General features: G+C 60.4%; 1 protein-coding gene across 1 annotated transcript; it reads left to right on the top strand.

Annotated features, from left to right (window-relative positions):
* Nucleotides 1-760: 760 nt before the first annotated feature.
* LHX5 (LIM homeobox 5) lies at nt 761-10184 on the top strand. The gene is made up of 5 exons (XM_072953146.1): nt 761-1504; nt 3507-3730; nt 4423-4700; nt 5395-5560; nt 9347-10184. The coding sequence occupies exons 1-5, from the start codon at nt 1332-1334 to the stop codon at nt 9712-9714; spliced, it is 1209 nt and encodes a 402-aa protein (XP_072809247.1). The 5' UTR covers nt 761-1331; the 3' UTR covers nt 9715-10184.
* The last annotated feature ends 894 nt before the right edge of the window (nt 10185-11078 follow it).

The following is an 11078-nucleotide window of genomic DNA, read 5'->3' as shown; positions in this document are numbered from 1 at the left end:
CCAACAGCCCCCTCACCCTCGTGTCTCCTGCCTCCTTTGAAGGATAGAACGTGCACACCCAGCCCGGACGCCCTGCATGTGCAAAGGGGACCCACGCAATCTCGAGCGTCCCCGCCTTGGCCAAGCTACCCACTCACCACGGCGCCCGGACTGGCTGATCTGAGATCTGGAAGGTTCAGCGAGGAAAGGAGAGACGTGGTGGTGAACGTCACTTCTGGGCTGGCTTCGGGAAGACCGGTGCACCCTGGACCTCCCCCTCCCCACATCTCCCCAGAGGCCGGCAGCCAGCATGCTCTGGCCAGAGGACACCCGCCCCCACAACCTGGACCTGGCCCTGCACGGGGAAAGACACCCAAGACACTCAAGCAGCGCGGTCTCTCTCTCTCTTTCTCTCTCCATGAGAAAGGCCCGGCTGGGCCCCAGCCCCGTGAATGACAAAAGAAGCTGGGGCCGGCTCCGGGAGTCCGAGAACCTCTCTGTCGCAGCTCCAGGGCGCAGACCCCAGGGGCGCACGGATCGCGGAGTCCAAAACGGCGGGCTGGGCTAGGGAAGAGGGGGCAGAGGTAGAGCGCGATCCCGGCCTCGGGCAACTTCTGCAAGTTCTGGGGATGGCGAAGGGGCAGAGGTCCCTCCCCCACTAAGCCTTGGAACCCTAGCCCCCAAATATTTGTGAGGAGAGAGAAGAGAGACCCAGTTTTCAGATCGCGCGGCCCCCAACCCCCAGCCCCAAACTGAAAGGTAAATACTTACTTAGGCTCCGAACCAGGTACAAGCTAATACTCAACAATACTGATGCCTTGTTTTTTTTGCTCTGTCCGGACCGCAACGCTGTAGCCAATTTAGATATGCTATAAATTTAAGAGGTTGCCATGGCCACCGCGCGCCCATTGGCCGCCGGGCCCCCTACGTGCCGCGCCACGTCACCAAATCTGAATAAGGATGCGCGAATTAGGCGGCGGCCAGACAAAGATGAGGATCGGGACCGCTTGAAAGTGGGGGAAAGTGCCGGCGCCACCGCCACCGAGGAAAGCCGCTCGGCAACGCCGAGGCGAGCAGCCACCCAAGACACCTGGGGGAGCACGGAACAAGAACTGGGGCGCGCGGTCCGGGGCATGAGGCTGTGAACGCCACCGCTCCCTACCCCGCCCCTGGGCAGCCCAGCGCCAGCCCAGCGATCACCCAAGGACTTGACCGGCTGAGTCTTGGTTCGGACCGGACTCGCCCGGCCGCGGACGAGAGAAGAGGCGGAGCGCAGCGGCGGGGCCGGGGGGCCCGAGGGCCGGGGGCCCAAAGGGAGGGCAAGGCGGCCCGAGCCGCCGGGGCGCGGGGCTATGATGGTGCACTGTGCCGGTTGCGAGCGGCCCATCCTCGACCGCTTTCTGCTGAACGTGCTGGACCGCGCGTGGCACATCAAATGCGTTCAGTGCTGCGAGTGTAAGACCAACCTCTCGGAGAAGTGCTTCTCGCGCGAGGGCAAGCTCTACTGCAAAAATGACTTCTTCAGGTAAGAGGCCGCGGCTCCTTGCTGCCCGCGCGTCCGCCCCGCGCGCTCCGTGGGGGCACCGGGGAAGGGGAGACCATGAAACCCATCCCAGCCGCCCAGGCTCACCAGCTTAAATGGGGATCTGGGGAGCCCGTCGCTTTCTTCCTGTCTTCAATCCGGTCGGAGAAGGGCCCCAGCCCCGGGCAGAATGAGAAGGACACTGCTTGCCTGCTTCCCACTGGCTTTTCCAGGCCGGCTTGGAGCGGTGCTGGGGCAAGGGAAGAAGCCTGACAAACTTGCTCCCACTCGCTTCTGCCTCTTCCTAGCTGAGGACTCCGCAGGGTCAAAGCTTCTAGCTCGGTTCTGGGAGAGGAAGGATTTTTCCCAAGTTAGGGGCAACTGAGGGCTCATCACCCATCATGCAGAGTTTGTGAGTCCAGAGGCTGGCCTCCTGGACAAACAGAAACTTCCCAGCTCCAGAGGGGGCTCGGCCAGGAAGGTCTCCCTCTGGTGATGCGGGAAGGAGCCATCTCCTCGTCACCCACCCCCCATCAACTCCTTAGACATGTCCTCCCCTGCTGAAAGTACAAACGAAATCAAAACTGGAATCAGGACCTCCGAGGTCTAGCCTGGGTCATGTCACCTCCCTTTGCTGCCCATGGGGGCCTTCAGGCAGGTCAGAGCAGATCACTTCTCTGGGCCTCAGTTTCCCCAGCTGAGAAATGTTGAGAGTTGGCCTGAAAGGCTGCGGGGTTTTGGGCAGCTCAGCCCGGCCTGCTTCCCCCGGTGCCCAGAGCCAGCTTTGTGAGTGCGAATTCTGGGCGCGGAGGGAAGGGGGGCGTGATTAACGCCACGATGGAGAAAGGCTGCTTGCTGGCCCCAGTGACTGGCACTAGGGAATTTGAATAGAAGAAAATGTCAGATGCGCCTTTACACGTGTAAACTCCCCGGCCCCAGAGGCCCAAGGCCCCTAATGTGGCAGTGCTTGCAAAGCACCTAATGATTTTTGATAAGGTGCATATGGCCAATTACGCTGCCGGATAAGGCCAAAAGTGACTTATGGCTTCTAATGCCCTCACTACATCAACGTCACCCAAATTCGCCCTGTTTAGAGATGTGGGTGTGAGTAGATGCAGGGCCCCAAAGTCCTGGGCCCTCATCCTCCCCCAACCTGAGCCTCACTCCTCCCAGCGCCGGTCTGCACCACCCATTTCGGGGCAGGCCGGCCTTCTCCCAGCGCTCAAGGAAGAAAGAAAAGGATTTAGACCAGGAACGCAGGAAAGGGGGGATGGGAGAGATCCCGCATTATGGCCGTGCAGGTTTAGGATTGCCTTCTGGTCACAGTCTCCCACTGCCTGCCAGGACCTGAGATTTGGGGAACTGGAGATTCAGTCCCTGCTCTCCGGACTTGCTCCAGTGGGGCCCAGAGCAAGGACTGGAAAGTCTACGGTGCTGGTGATGCTGGGAATGAGTGGAAGCTTCCCTCTTTCCAGCTCAGGTTCAGCTCAGGAAAGGAGCTCCCCACCCCAAGGGTAGGGCCCACCAGCCAGACCGATGGGCCCTACTTGGAGGACCCCAGTAGACTAGAAAGGATCCAGGAGGCAAAGTCAAGAATTGGTCCAAACCCAGCCTGTCTGCCTTAAAATCCTCAAGACTAGAGAGCAGAATTAGCCTCCAGCAGCCCAGGCAGATCTGGAAAGGATGTGGGGCAGGGGAGGGGCACAACTTGGGGTGCTCTGGGCCCTCTGCTAGGATGAAGGCTGCACCTATTTCTGGGGGCCCAGCAGAATCCAAGTACACCTGACTGAGGCATGATAGTTCCAGTTCCAAGAACAGCCCAGGGCATTTGTCTCATCTCTTGCACTGCGGCCAGGGAGGATAGGACTGGGACCTCATCTGACAGATGTGGACATGGAGGCTTCTCAAAAGCTAGGGCAGGGTGGGGGAAGAGGGAAGAGGTCAGGGGTTCCAGAGGATGGGACACTGGGCTGGCCCCAGGTGACAGGCCGGGTTGTGTCTGCAGGCGCTTTGGTACTAAGTGTGCGGGCTGTGCGCAAGGCATCTCGCCCAGCGACCTGGTGCGCAAGGCCCGCAGCAAAGTCTTCCACCTCAACTGCTTCACCTGCATGGTCTGCAACAAGCAGCTGTCCACAGGCGAGGAGCTCTACGTCATCGACGAGAACAAGTTCGTGTGCAAGGACGACTACCTGAGCTCATCCAGCCTCAAAGAGGGCAGTCTCAACTCAGGTAGGAGGCCCCCGCCCGCCCCACCCCAACCCAGGCCCCAGTGCCTTCCCTCCGCGGCCAGCCTGCACTCCCTACTTTGTCCCTGTGTGCCTTAGGTGCCAGGCTCAGAGCTCACTCCCTCTGGGCAGGTCAAGGCTAATGGAGGGGCCCCGGGCTTGGGAAGTGAGTCAGCATTCGGAGCCAGCCTTCCAGGAGACCCACACTGCCAGCTCTTCCTCGCCCTCCTCCAATTCAAGAGCCTTTTCCAAGTTGCCCTCCTCCCCTAGTATGGAGCCGCACATTTTCCCCTTTCTGAGTCTGATCATTTCTAGCTGCACTGGGAGGACACTAATTGTGGTCTGGAGGAAGGAGAGAAGGGAGAAGAAGATTCCAGGCCTGGAGGGCATCTGCACCCTCCTCCCAGCCACCCTCCGAGAAGGCCGGGCTCTCCAGAGAGCGTGCCTCCCCCTTTCCCAAGCAAAAGCTGGAAAGTGCTGAGAGGGCTTGAGAAGGGCCCCTCCAAAGGCCTGGCCCCTCCTGGAGGGAGTGGGCGGGCGCCCGGCCCCTAGGGGAGGGGCTGTCACTGGGTTTGGGAGGGAACCCCGCCAGGTTGGTGGCCGCCTGGGCCCACAGAAAGGACCCTGCTACGGGACTGGAGAGGTCTCAGGCCGCTGCTGATGCCCTGTCCCCTTCCCGCTCCGTCCCCCTCGCAGTGTCATCCTGTACGGACCGCAGTTTGTCCCCGGACCTCCAGGACCCACTCCAGGACGACCCCAAGGAAACGGACAACTCGACGTCGTCGGACAAGGAGACAGCCAACAACGAGAACGAGGAGCAGAACTCGGGCACGAAGCGGCGCGGCCCGCGCACCACCATCAAAGCCAAGCAGCTGGAGACGCTCAAGGCCGCCTTCGCCGCCACGCCCAAGCCCACGCGCCACATCCGCGAGCAGTTGGCACAGGAGACCGGCCTCAACATGCGCGTCATCCAGGTGCGGCCCGGCCCGGGTCACCCTTCCCCAGCCCCGCTGCGCCCGGGCAGCCAGGAAGCGGAGTCGTCTCCCACCCAGCCTCGTTTGCTAAGAGAGCGCCGAGTTCGGGTCTAGGGGCAGACGGTGCGCCCGAGGTCGGGGCCAGCTGGTTAAACTCTTAGCCGAAAGACTCAGCCTAGCCCTGCTGTCCTCCTGGCGGTGTCACCTTGGGCGGGTCACTTCACCACTCTGAATCCCACCCCGCGCCATTCAAGGAGGGTTTTAAGCCCCGCTGGAGTGCAGGACCTTCCCCTTGTCCCCATCCTCCGAGCAGAGAAAGAGGGGATATTCTTCGCGTGCCCCCTCCCTGCGCGGATGCGCGGGTAGACAGACAAACGGCCAGAGTCCGGCCGCGGAGCCGAGGGGCCGAGACGGCAGCCATGCCGGGCGGGAGGCCTTTATAAAGCCGTCAGACCGCGGACGGGCCAAGGACTAGGAAGCCCAAGTCTTTATGAGTCGCCCCACGGGTCCGCGAAATCCTTCACCCTTGGCTGGTTCGCCGAGGCCCCTCTCCACCCCTCCGGCCTAATCCGGCCCGGCCCCCCTGCTCAGGGCAGCCTTGGTGCAGAGGAGGCGCTAGGACCCAGCGGGGGCAGTCGGGGCAAGGAGAGAAGGGCACCCCGAACCGAGCTCACAGCACCCTCCTGTGTCTCAGGTGTGGTTCCAGAACCGACGGTCCAAAGAACGCCGGATGAAACAGCTGAGCGCACTGGGCGCCCGGAGACACGCCTTCTTCCGGAGTCCGAGGCGCATGCGTCCGCTGGGCGGCCGCTTGGACGAGTCTGAAATGCTGGGGTCCACTCCGTACACCTACTACGGAGGTAAGCACCCCGCGTGTGCACCGGTGCCCCACACCTCGGTAGGTGTACGCCCTTTGGCAGGGCCAGATCTCCACCTTCTCGGCCACTCAGGGACCCCCTTCTACCTATGCAGGACATACACATTCATGAACACACTTTAATAGACACGCATCAACACACAAATACTTACCCACGGATACCTTCTGGACATAAAATCAGACACATGGGTTTATTCACCCATACAGTGGTACCCACAGAGAAGCACTGGGGCAAGCTGTGACACACCCCCGCAGGACACACACTCGAGTTCAGAGACCTCAGGAACACGCGTCTAGACAGATGGTCACACACAACCACACACAGGTATACCGCCCCCCCATACACTGACAGATACACTGACATTCTCACGCATCACACCAAGTCGGGCACACACAAATCCACCTGCACCTCCTCCCAGCCTGACACCCCAGCCTTCCTGCTGCCCTTGCCCAAGGCCTGGTGTACTTGGCACCCGCAGGAAAGCAGGCATTGGAGGGTAGCACCGGCAGTAGGGATGGAGGGGTCAGGACTCATCTGAGGTCGTCCGCTTGCTATCTTCCAAGTCAGCATCTCCTTTTCCACCTGGGGACTGGGGACTGTGCGCACAGCATCTGGCCCTGTTACCCCAGAAGCGGGCAGTTGCTCCAGACAAGGACTCATGCCCGCCCTCCAGCTCCAAGCACACCAGGGTTCTCCGGGGCTAGGCTTGGCGGGGCAAAGATTGAGTCAACACAGTTTTCCACTCTCTGTCTTTGGGGGTGCGAGGGGCTCACTTTGCACAGGCCAATTCCTCTGTTGGTGTCACCTGGCTTAGGCCTGGGTGAACTCTCCTCTTGATCACCTTCCCTTCTTCCTTCTATCCTCTCCCTTCTCCCCACCCTGTTAAGCGAAGGAGCTTTCTCATTTGCACTCAGTGACCTCTCCTGACTCCCCCTCCTCATTGTTTTGAGACTGGGTTGCTCTGGGGCAGTGCAGCACTGACTCACCATCCTACACTTTCCAGACTTGGGGGGTGTCAAGGAAGGGGGGTCAAGGAAGGCACCTCTCCCTTCTGTTTTCAAGTCTCTGAATTTAGGGAGCCCCCAGGAATGCCTCTGCCTGAGATGGACCTGTGTTCTGAGTCACTCAGTGCCTCCCAGCCGGGAGGAGGGGAGCTGGGGCTAGTAGCCTAGTTTGGGGAGAGGCACCTTCTCTTAGAAAAGTCAGCTTGAGGGCAAGGTTGGGGGAGAGGCCAGGAGTGGGTGCCCAGGCGAACCCAGAAGGGAAAGTAAGAGAACCCTACAACCAGCTTTGGTACATCCACAGGCCTGGAAGATTAGATCTTCATGTCGGGTCAGGACCCCCAGAAGTTGTGGACAAAATGTGCTAATGTGCTTTTGGGGAAGAGATTGAGATGGCAGGGCCCAGGCTGGGGGCTACAGACGCCCAGGGCAGCTTGGATGGTGAACTCCACTCACCGACTCTATTCTGCACAAAATCTCCGCCGGGCGGTGCGGAGAGGTTGGTGGGGCGGTACCAGTACGGAATTTTTTCTCCGCCTGGGTAATTAACCAAGGTTTCCCCCAGGACCTGTGTGTCCCCCACCAATCCCGCCGCCTCCTCTACCCGCGTGTCTGCCGGGTGGGGTGGGGGCCTGGACACGCGGGCCCTTCTTTCCCCGGAATGGGGTGGGGGCGGGAACCCCCAGCCCCAGCGAGGCAGCCCCGCCTAACCCGCGCTGGGAGATCGCGGCGGCGGCGGCGGCGGCCGGCAGCGGGCGAGAAAGGGGCCGGGCGGCGGAACCGGCGGCTCCCCGTGGGAGCGCGGACAAAGCCCCAGCTGCGGCTTTTGTGCCCTGTTCAGACGGCGTTTGTTCCAATTACCTCCGGCCCGGCCGCCATATGGGCGGAGGCGGCGCGCTCCGCGCGGGGGCCTAGGCCCTCGCTGGCTAGCCCGCTCGCTAGGGGCCGCGGCCGTCCCCCATCTCCGTCCCTTAGGAGCCCCAAATTCGCCGCTTCCAACCCTTCCCTTCACTTACGGGGAGAATGGAATGAGTGGTTTTTAAAAAAATAATTGGCGACCGTTTTAACTGTTGCCTAAACCATCCCCAAGCCCGCCTCCAGACACCCCCCATTTGGAATGATGTCAGGGAGGGTTTGGAGAGGGAAGAGGGGCGGCAGGGGGCGTCCAGAACTCGCCCTGGTGACAGACCCCAACACTAAGCTGGGGGCGTGGGTTTGCCAAGGAGACCCCGGCTTCCGGACTTGCTGGTTTTCCCGCCGTACAAAGCGGGTTATTGTCGCCGATCTGAGCTACAAGGTGCTCCTTTATTGGGATCTCACACCCCAGTCCTTAAGGGGAGCACCTGGTTGGGGATGGGGGGAGGCTGTTCGGAAGGAGTTGGGGAAGGGGGCTTGGGGAAGGGGGCTATACAGGGTTGATGCAGAAACAATTTGTTGAGGAGGAAGCGTGTAATCCTGAGCCCTGGTGCTGCCTGAATTTGTGGGCAAAATTCACGTTTGTGCATTTTTCTGGAGAGAGAAACCATAGCTTTCACCGGGTTATCAAAAGGGCTCAGTGTCCCGATACTCCAAAACCTTATTGTCGGGGCAAACCCTTGGGTGAGCGGGGAGGACAGAGCTTTTACCCCGAGGCGCATGGAACTTAAGGCATAGCCACCGGGGGAGTGCTCGCATCCTCCTCTTCCCCATCTCCCAAGTTCCCGGGGCTCGGCTTTCTCCATTCCAGGCCAGGCGAGGCAGATGCAAATGGTCAGACTGAGACGGACGCGGGGCAAAGGGCTGGGCCAGGTCGGCGGGGCTCAGGGGGCAAAGCAGAGGGTTCTGAGGCCGCCTTGCGAGCTCCACGTCCAGCGGCCAGGGCCAGTCTCTCCAGTCCGTCTGCTCTCTTGCCAATGTAGGGTCCCAGCCTTTCCCGGCCAGGTCGCCGCCTGGTCTCAACCATTTCACACTCTGGGCTCTGATCGCTCCCGCCTCCCCAGCCTGTCAGCCCCCGAGTCTCTGGCCGTCTCTCTGACTTCTCGCCAGTCTCCAGCCGCCTGTCTCTTCTGACCTTCCATCTCTTTCCTGCCGGGTTTTCCCTGTGTCTCTAACCACCCAGCCATCTCATCTCTTTCTCTTTGCCTCTTCTAGACCTTCTCTGCCTTACTCGACCTCGGATCTCTTGGGTCTGCGTCTCGGCCATGGTTCGGCGACTCTGAGCCTCTTTTCCTGCCCCTGCCCACGCCCTGACTCTGAGTCTGGGGGCTCCCCTTCCTCCCGGTCCTCTGCCGATCTCTCCCAGTCTCTTTATCCGGCAGTTTCCGTATCCCTCGCTCTGTGTATTTCTCACCAACTCTAAGACACTGCCTGGAATTGTCCGTCTCTGTGCCTCCCGCCACCGCTGTCTCCTCTCCGTCTATGCCAGGGAACCTCTGACTTTGAACTCTCAGGATCTTTCGCTGTGTGTGCCTCATCATCTGAGTCTCTTGCCTTTCAGTATCTCTCGTCTCTCTCCCCAGTATGAGCCCGGGTCTGGTCCTCCGCCCCTCCCGCCTGCCTCTCCCTTGTTCTCTGCGGGTCTCTCCGCAGCCCTCTCTCTAACCTAGAGTCAGTGTCGCGCTGTCCCCCAGTGACGTCCGGTCCAGCCGGCCCCAACCACGTCCGCACGTCTCTGGCCTGGGTCTGCCCAGGTCCCCTTACCCCGGGCCCCCCCCCCCCCGAGTCCCTTAGCGACCTCGCCATCTCTCACGTCTCCCCGTCTCCCCGCTACCCCGTCCCCTCCCCGCAGACTACCAGGGCGACTACTACGCGCCAGGAGGCAACTACGACTTCTTCGCGCACGGCCCGCCGTCGCAGGCGCAGTCCCCGGCCGACTCGAGCTTCCTGGCTGCCTCGGGGCCCGGCTCGACGCCGCTGGGCGCACTGGAGCCGCCGCTCGCCGGCCCGCACGCCGCCGACAACCCCAGGTTCACCGACATGATCTCGCACCCGGACACGCCGAGCCCCGAGCCGGGCCTGCCGGGCGCGCTGCACCCCATGCCGGGCGAGGTGTTCAGCGGCGGTCCCAGCCCGCCCTTCCCCATGAGCGGCACCAGCGGATACAGCGGACCCCTGTCGCACCCCAACCCGGAGCTCAACGAGGCCGCCGTGTGGTAAGGCTGCCGGGCCGGGCCGCCCCCCCTACCCCGCGCTCTCGACCCCGGGGGTCCCGCCCGGCCGGCCCCCCACCCCGGACCCAGCCTCCGGAAGCCAAAGCGCCCGACGCGGATGCGGCCCAGGGCGCCCTCGAGGCTCCCTCTCGGGTCCGCACTCAACCGGCAGCTGCTCCTGGGCGCCGCGAGGGACCGACCCCCATCTCCATCCACTCCGCTGGCTCTCCGGGACCCCCGGCCCGCTGCCAGCGCTCTCCCAGCAGCCGCGAGCAATTTGTTGGGACCAAAGTGAATTCTCCGGAGGGTCGAGGGATTTCAAGCACGCTCTAGACTTCCCTCGATCCCCCAACCCACCCACCACGTCTTTGGACCAAGAGAGGGTTGAGGCCAAGGGGCGGAGACGATTTTTTTTTCCCTTCTCTGCAATCCGACTGGCATTTTGTAATCTTATTTCTCACTCTGCTTTCCCGTCTTTAAAAAAAAAAAGATAAGTGAAAGAGAGAGATTGAAGGGAGAGAGAGGAAAGGGAGCAACATGAGTTAGAAGATGAAGAGAGCGCCAGCCAGAGACAGAGAGAGAAGATGGAGAGGGTGAGAAACACTCTTGAATGGGGGTGTCGCTGGGAGGAAGACAGAGCCACCTGCGCGTTGGCGCCCCCTGGTGGCCAATTTCGAGAATCAAGGTCAGCTTTTCCAGGAAGAGGGGGCGGTCCGTACCTCGCCAGCTCGGAGGCCCGACCCCCACCTCTTCTTTCCTTTGACATTAATTTTGAGCCTGGGGGTCCCGGCCAGACTTGAACACTCGCCCACCCTGCTCTCCCCCTGGGCAAGGCGCCAAGATTTCTGGGCTCTGGCCCACAGACCACCCTCCCTTCCCGGGTCCTGGAGGCTGGGCGGTCAAGATGTACAGTATTATACTTTTTTGGAAGTTGAACGCTTCTAGTTTCCTTATTTTGTATAAAGAAGAAACAAATAAAGTATGTTTTTGTGTTTACTGTTTATTTATTGTACTCTAGTTATCTGGGATTGGACATTTTTATATTTTTAAGAGGAGGGTGGGCAGAATGAGGGAGGGGAGGCAGAAAGAGGTTTACCTAAAAAAAAAACAAAAACAAAAAAAATAAGCAACTTTTTTAAAAAGAAAGATTAATAAAAAAATTCTTTTTTCCCTCCGTGCTGTGTGGTTTTCTTTTCTTGCCCCTGATTTCATAGTCACTCAGAGTGAATAGAACTATTCTTTATGCTGGTTCTTGTTTTCGACATAAAACAGACTTGATGGGTGTAAAGACTTCTCCTCATCTAGCAGGGGGAGTTCTTCTGGTAATTCGCAGAGAAGGAAAGTGCCTGCTATTTTTTTGACAGATACTAT

The sequence above is a fragment of the Vicugna pacos genome, chromosome 32 (assembly GCF_048564905.1).
Source record: "Vicugna pacos chromosome 32, VicPac4, whole genome shotgun sequence".
Taxonomy (NCBI): domain Eukaryota; kingdom Metazoa; phylum Chordata; class Mammalia; order Artiodactyla; family Camelidae; genus Vicugna; species Vicugna pacos.
Note: the sequence above shows the minus strand (reverse complement) of the source record. Positions and strands in the feature narration are given on the sequence as shown.

Excerpts from the sequence above, each read along its gene's own strand:
- LHX5 (XM_072953146.1), top strand. The coding sequence starts at position 1,332 with ATGATGGTGCACTGTGCCGGTTGCGAGCGGCCCATCCTCGACCGCTTT. Across the intron at positions 1,505-3,506 it reads TGCAAAAATGACTTCTTCAG|GCGCTTTGGTACTAAGTGTG; the intron begins GTAAGAGGCCGC and ends TTGTGTCTGCAG. Across the intron at positions 4,701-5,394 it reads TCAACATGCGCGTCATCCAG|GTGTGGTTCCAGAACCGACG; the intron begins GTGCGGCCCGGC and ends CCTGTGTCTCAG.